Source organism: Spodoptera frugiperda, chromosome 31 (genome assembly GCF_023101765.2).
Source record: "Spodoptera frugiperda isolate SF20-4 chromosome 31, AGI-APGP_CSIRO_Sfru_2.0, whole genome shotgun sequence".
Taxonomy (NCBI): domain Eukaryota; kingdom Metazoa; phylum Arthropoda; class Insecta; order Lepidoptera; family Noctuidae; genus Spodoptera; species Spodoptera frugiperda.
In genome coordinates this window covers 7,203,235-7,210,875 of record NC_064242.1, presented here as the reverse complement: position 1 = coordinate 7,210,875, position 7,641 = coordinate 7,203,235, and the positions used below count along the sequence as shown (strand labels likewise).

Genomic DNA, 7,641 nt, shown 5'->3' with positions numbered 1-7,641 from the left:
AAGTAAATTATAAGCTTATAAGCTCTTGTGTTGTAAAAAATGGTCTTACAAGAAACTGAGCGCTAAACTAGATATAAAAATCTTGCTCCGTTGACTTATATAGAACAAGAACTATATACATAATTAGAATATGTATGTTTATGTAGATACTAGGTACATACCTAAGCATATATACATATATAGGGCCAGTTTCAAATGTCTAGATACCCGTTATGCACAAGATTTTAAATTAAGAATGTAATTTGTATGTACGATCTGTCTGTCACATAAATTCATCAGGTACTTAGTCTATATGAAAGTGGCGAAACAGGCGCTTACTCTTTTATCTTTTTTTAAGGGAAATCATACAATGACTTCTCCCACCTTGGGCGAGGCGAGGGAGACTCAGACTTTTACTGATTAAAAACCACTCCGTCCCTATTCCTGCTTTTCGAGCTGGAGCCCCGGTAAACCCGCTAGTTAGTCCGCAGCTCGGGATATCTAGGTATCTGGGTTGAAGTATAGAATAAGTACCTTATTGTCAATATGCTCAACAATGATTAATGTGAAGCAAACAGGTCCAAATGTCCATAATGAAGTCGAAAACCTTTATGTTGCAAGTATTGCAAGCAGAAGTAGATTTAGCCGAATTGATTGATATTATACCTAGGCGTGGGCGATGGCCACGCGTGGGCAGACCGTGGGCGACCGGAAGGAAGCCATAGCTTTTGACTTTTCACATATAACAGCACTTGCGACACGTGTCCAAACGATAAACAAAATAAAATTTTATGCTGCGATTTGGCCTAAGAAGCAGGTAGAGGTGTAGGATGCAAGTAATCGCCAACAAACTGTAATACAGTTTGGCGATTTTTGATGTAAAAGTTAATACTAAAGTAAGTGTTTTAGTGAGTAAATGTTTAAAAAAAAGTATCGGTGTAGGTAGTGTTGTTTGAGAATATAGTCGTGTCGAGGGGTGAGCTGTTTGCTGCAACCTTATACTAGTCTTGCATCAAGCACTGAGCAGTCTGAGTTGTTCTTTTTATTTTACGAAAACACGAAAATGAATATGTATGAGTTAGTTATTATTGTTTTTATGTACTCTAGTGTTATAAGTCTGTCAGTCTTCCTAATAGATATAAATAAATTACAAAGGTAGTAGTACTCTCAATCGATTTTTTTTATTCGAGTACATAAAACCCTATGTAATTGAAAAACAATCTCTAATAGCAACGTTTAAAATTAATGTAGACATACGTATACGTTATAATTCTTGATAATTGATATAATCTTAATGTGATTATGTCCTCAAGTCAAACTACGAAAAGTATAATGGTTTTATTAAGTCAATTACATGTTTAACAAATGTATGTAATTCAATAACCAAACGTTTTGGCTATAGGATGTAATCATAGGTAATAAGGAAAATAGCCGGTAATGCCAATCAACGCTGTTCGACTAGCCATAGCCTGCAGCCTGACTCGCTCGGTCAAGTTTATCGGTCAACAGGCATATTTTTTACCGTCAGTTTTAGAATTTAAACGAGAAATATTGTAACCACATATTTTTATTCTTGTTATTGAGATTTTTGTATAAATATTTTAGGTTTTTAGTTATGGGGTGTTGTATTAAACTTTTTGTTTTATTTTCGGGAACAATACCGTATCGCAATGAACGCTATGTAATATTTGGCGTGTACAAATGCTTACAGTATAGTATTACTTCTGCTACACCGTGACTGCGGCGCGATTACGGCGCGGCTACGGCGCGACTACGGCACGGCTACGGTGGGTTAAGCAACCATTAAATGACTCTGAATACGGGCGGCCATTGATATCATAAATGTAACCTAAGAGGTTAGACATCAATGTAAACAAAACAATAATACAAATAATAAAGTACTCGAGAGTATTTTTATAACGCAGAAAGCTTTTCGGGTAATTTACCTAAAAAAATCGCAGTAATTGATATTTTTAAATTAATAGGTACTTACTTACGTACTTAGTACGTAAATATACGGCAGAAATAAATAATTTTATAAAACAATAATATTTCTTATAATTGTTTACAAGCCAGAATGTTTTTGAGAAAATTACACGGAAAGGATACTTTATGTGCTTATTATTTTATTTTTTGCAATAACAAGATTCCGAAGAATCGTAAATCTCCTTTGATTGATGGGTTTCAAAAATAAGTGTAGATATTTTCAATTCTACCTACGTTAAAAATGTAGCTACACTTTTAAACAACACGTTAGAATATTATGTGAAAAAATTCATTAATGCAAGTCAAAAATTTCAATAATATGTGGAACATTGACGACGGTGACGGTTTCGAACCCTCTATGAGTTCGAAATCATGCAACGTAATGTTCTTCATTTGAATATTAAGAAAAACGTGGCGAGTTTCTCTATGGGTGTTGCGTCGCAAGTATTTCCGGCGGGTCAGCGGCCGAGCACATGCCAAACCGGTTCAGTAATTTGGTGTTTCTGGAGAGCCATGTCGATTAATTTACGATAGACGAGCTTCCTGTCAAAAAAGATGCGACATTCAACTCCATGATATGACAACTCAACCATTAGATATCTATCAGTTTCGTTTCGTTTTTACCTTTCAACGAAATTGTTAATTAGGCTAGCTTGAACGAACCTTCACTAAGCGGTGATGTCATCTTCGAGTCAAATCTAAGCGTTTATAATAATTATAATATATCTGAAGCGTGCGTTAAGTAATTTTAATATTTATGTTATTTAATTTCTGATTGGCTTACCGATACCGATACCGATACCTATGTCGTATATTTTATCTAATAGTAAGTAAGTAGGTACGTGACTATCCGTATTTGCATACACATTAATACACATAGTTGATACAAATATTGTTTACTCTATCGATTTCAAATAAATGCATAATAAAAATACATGCTTTTTGATAGTTTTTTTAATATGTAGATACGTGAGCCAAAGTTTTATTGGATTTCTTGAAGTAAGTATCCAACGTCACACCTTTTATCCCCGAAGGAATAGGCAAAGGTCCATCTGCACATTACAGCACTTATGTGCAATGTACACCCACTAGTCACCATGTTAAAATTGTAACCGTGTTATAAGTTTCATGTAATAAGGGGTGAGCCTATTGCCATATACTAGGCACAATTCCAGACTTCATGCTACTACTGACATTTTTTTTTATATGCAAATGGATTATTTAAAATTGTGCGTTGTCTATGCATAGGTAATAGTACCCTATCCCTATATAGAACTTCTCTTAGTTTACCAATTAAATATGTTTACTTAGATATCGTAAGTATAATAATTTACAGTTGATTTTGGTATCTATATTAATTAAGTGTCGTGGTGACCGCGATCGAAACTAAGCCAAGACCTTCAAAATACTACCTCTTACTCTAAAAGGATAAAAATAGAGTTGGAACAAATATCTTCCGAGAAAACGTGCACTGATCACTCCCTGTGTCATTTTGTGGTTAACCAGGATTAATCATTCATTCAACATTCAAATCATTACGGGATTATTCTTAGAATTACGTTTGTTTGTTACAAGTGTGTTTAATTAAATCATAACGAAAATATCGGTGCATTTATGTAAGTAAATTATTTGTTTTTGAGTGAATCAAGTTTAGTACGTAAGTATTTGGTAGGTATTTTAATAATGTCATTACTACAGGTTCTTAGGTAGAATTATAGTTTTTGAATAAGTCTTGATTAGTAAATAAAACTTTGTTTTATTTGAATAAACTACATATGTTTTATTCAAGTTTTTCAGTATTTAGTATTCTGATTTGTACGTTATTGTAGGTAGGTAAATGTCAATTTATCCTCCGCTAATTAAAGATATTGTTTCATAAACATTAGCCAGACGTGACGCATTTCAGTAGGTTGATAATGTTATTGAAAGCTTCATTTGCCCTTCATATTCCTTAAGAACTGTATTTTTATAGACAAAATTTTAATACATTTTCCTGAAGCAATTTATTCTTATAGGGGATTATTTTATATAAGACCCAATTAAAATTGTTTTTCTTTGATATAAATAGATCTATACGATCATGTTAAGTAGGATCCAAGGTTTGTTTTTAGTCTGAAAGTATTTTTTCACGTTAAAGTAGGTACTTGATACCTAGAATACTTAAAGTAATCAGTTGTCTAGACTGCAAAGCAATACATCTCATTTTAATTTTTGAAACTCAAGTATTTCTTATATTGAAAGCTAATTTTGAACATTGAGTTATAAAGAAATACATTTCAATAAATGAATATGAAACTCAATAAGTACCTACCTGTTGATTTCAGTGGAACTTTGGATGGGATTCTGAAGTATTTATGACAAAAGAAAATTACTGTAAGTACAGAAAATTACAGTAAAATTAGTGTAAAAAGTACAGTGCATTTATGCCTATTTCAATAAATGGATTTGTCATACCTGCAGTTATTGACTAGGTTACTTGTTACCATTGGTTTAATTGTTGCTGTTAGTCAAATACTTAGAAATTCGATTCATAAGGTAAGGACTGTGAGTCTCACTAGATTACTTACATCTCTACCATTTTTTTAGGGGGTAAATCATCCAATGACTTCTCTCGCCAGGGCAAGGCGAGAGGGAGTGTCAGATTCTAACTGACTAAATACCACCCCGTTCCTACTCCTGTTTGTCGAGCCGGAGCCCCAGTAAACTCTCTTAGGTAGTCCGCAACTCCGGATTAGGCATCAGCCCTACTGAGTTCTATCTGTGATGGTCTGATGACACATCTCTACCATAAAAGCAAACATATCATAAGTTATAGGTAAAGTTGATAACAGTAAAACGTAGAAGGAACGGGTAAAATATTACTTAATCGTACCAATAAGTACCAATAATAAAACCGTAATCGTACAACCCTTACAAATTGAAAACATAACAAAACAAGCCCACAATAAACTTTAGAGGTCGAAAACATTTTTTACTCGAGTTCAAAACGACACGAACGAAATTGAATTAACTTTTATAAACACAATTAAACCTTGTGATACTTTATAAAAGTGTCCGAAAACAACGGCGGCTATAATACATTGACATATTAAGTACCACTATAAAACTGCAAGGGACCACCCGGGTCATGGACCATGGTGCTTATTCCGAGAACTGTCACACCACGTGACATTCGCATTATTTTTGTACACAACACTCGCTCGCGAAAATTACCTAAATATAAAAATTGTATAATATTAGTTCGTCAACAATAAATCACTTGGGATAAAACCAGTAGTTAGAGATGAGAAAATAATTTGTTGATATAAATTAGGCGCGGTGCACGGTGGTGGCGCGTGGGCCGCGAGGTGAGAGGGAAGTGTCGCGTGCGCGTGCGCAGCCTACGCTCAGCTCGTGCCGCCATTATTTTTCAACTTGTCCGTTGAAATGAAACAAAAGAAGTGTGTTTAGCACACGAAGAGTATACGAGTTGTTTTAATTAACCCTTACTATTTGCCTACAGTGTTGTACCTACGAATACATTTAGACATATTTATTTCTTTTAATCATTTACTGGCTTCATTGTAATGAATAAATAGTTCAAGTATTGAGACTAATCTAATGGAAGATATTAAACTATCACCTCAAGACGTTTTATGATATTTACTTATGAAAAAGCGTAAAAATGTCCACTTAAAGTTTTGTAAAGCTTATTATGATTTTATTACGTCTTCGAAGATTGTTTCCCAAATTTCATTATTTTTTTAAATCTACAACCTGTGAAAGCGGAATAAACGTGTTCTTTATTCGAATATTTAATTACTCTTAAAACGTTACAGTTCGGAGTTAACAATTTATTTGACACTTTAATAATTTTATTCACACAACTCATTTGTTTTTAATTTCGAAGCGTTTTTAATATACATTTATGATTTCAAATGATACCATTTTAAACATGGGAACTATAAATAAATTGGTACTAAAATATAATTTATTTCATCTTGTTTGATAAACAAAATTCTTGTGTCTTATTTTATATAGGTACGGTATCTACCTACTATATTCTAGACTTTTGGAAATACATCTAGGTTTACCACTCAGCACTGCAGAACAATTTAATATGTGAATAAAATCATACATACATAATACATTTAATTCAAAAGATAAAATATATCAATCACTTATTTCGTCAGTACAATTGAAACACAATCTCAATCATGACTACTAACGCCATCTAGTATTCAGTCTTGAATTCCATTCCTGCGATAGGTCCACAGATGTTTTTACCGACGAGCCACTTGGCGAGTGAGAATCTGTGGCGTGTCGACGGAACGGACGGTAGGAAACTGTTGCCGTCAGCCTGTTCGTATAGTAGGATGACGTAGCGGTGCTGGCCTGATCCGCGAGGTGGCATTGGTGGCTTGTACCCTAAAAAATTAAGTTGTTTATAGTGCCCGTTATTGATTAATTCAATACTTCTATTACTTATACGTATAACACTTCTATTACCTACAATACTTCTATTACTTAAAGTAGGGTAAATAATAGAAAGGCAAGAAAATAAAGACTTACCTCTGTAATCTATACCAACTGTTTTGCTACTTTCCTTGGCTTTCAATGCCAGGCCCTGAAAATTGAAGATATACATTTGTGTTTTTTTGTTCGCAATCACTTTTTAATACAATTTTTAATATAGAATTACGAATTGCTTACCGGTATATTAGATTTTACCATATGAAGATAAAACTCGCCATCTATCTGGGGTGGGGCATCTGGGTCAACCATGATCAAAGTGTAAAACTTTTTCTGAAACACAAAAAAGATTTTTGTTAGATGAAACTTCGATACTACTGACTATAAGTTATGTAGTACTTATAACGCATTTATGTTATGTATAGTTTGTATAAAAATACTTAAATCATCCTCTATAAAAAAAGTTTGATCATCAAATTACTGAATCAGCCAAAGAGTACTGGAACAGTGGCTCCTCCATGAACACTTGTTTCGGGAGCACGACATCGCAGTTGTGATCATTGACCATGGTACCGCCGACGGTAGTTATATTCAACCCTGTAAGCCGGTCACAACCCTCGAGCAGACTCTTTACTTCAGTCACAGAACACTGGGGAACGCAGAACGCCACCCTCCACAAAAATACAATCCACAAACATTGTTTTATCATCCTCAAAGTCTTAAAGGTAACTGATTTTTAACCGTTAGAACTGCAACAGCTCACATGTTGCTAAACTGATGGTTATTTTTAAACAAAACGGTAACAATGGTTGCGATAACATTGAAACTAGAAGGGATGTTGTTACCTCATTATGTAATGAAGTAATAGCATGCAGCAGGTAGGTCTCAGCACAAGTGTATGTAAACCTACTTTCGAAAGGTTGGCTCTCAATCATCGCATCTAGCCCGTCTAGGCTAAGTAGCTACATCTTTCTTAGATGTTAGAATGAAAAAAGTTGTTTTCCAGAACGGTTAGAAGTAACATATTATTAATGTTCAACGTTTAGGTACCTAAGTAGGTGTCTATAGTTACACCTAACTTTTTGGTTAAGACCTTATTATGCGCTTATGTCAGATTAACAACTTAGATACCTAACTGCCATTTTTGGTCAAATTACAAAATATCTGTTGCAAGTGCTAATAAAACAACTTTAATTTAGACAAAACCATGAACGTACCGAGGTA

The 7,641-nt window shown here is 34.0% G+C and overlaps 1 protein-coding gene across 1 annotated transcript; it reads right to left on the bottom strand.

Annotated features, from left to right (window-relative positions):
* Positions 1-5,724: 5,724 nt before the first annotated feature.
* On the bottom strand, positions 5,725-7,161 carry LOC118276322 (protein D2-like). The gene is made up of 4 exons (XM_035594584.2): positions 6,899-7,161; positions 6,658-6,750; positions 6,517-6,571; positions 5,725-6,372 (listed from the first exon to the last, which is right to left on the bottom strand). The coding sequence occupies exons 1-4, from the start codon at positions 7,124-7,126 to the stop codon at positions 6,179-6,181; spliced, it is 570 nt and encodes a 189-aa protein (XP_035450477.2). The 5' UTR covers positions 7,127-7,161; the 3' UTR covers positions 5,725-6,178.
* Positions 7,162-7,641: the final 480 nt, after the last annotated feature.

Excerpts from the sequence above, each read along its gene's own strand:
- LOC118276322 (XM_035594584.2), bottom strand. The coding sequence starts at position 7,126 with ATGATAAAACAATGTTTGTGGATTGTATTTTTGTGGAGGGTGGCGTTC. Across the intron at positions 6,572-6,657 it reads TGGTAAAATCTAATATACCG|GGCCTGGCATTGAAAGCCAA; the intron begins GTAAGCAATTCG and ends TTCAATTTTCAG. Across the intron at positions 6,373-6,516 it reads AGTTGGTATAGATTACAGAG|GGTACAAGCCACCAATGCCA; the intron begins GTAAGTCTTTAT and ends TTAATTTTTTAG.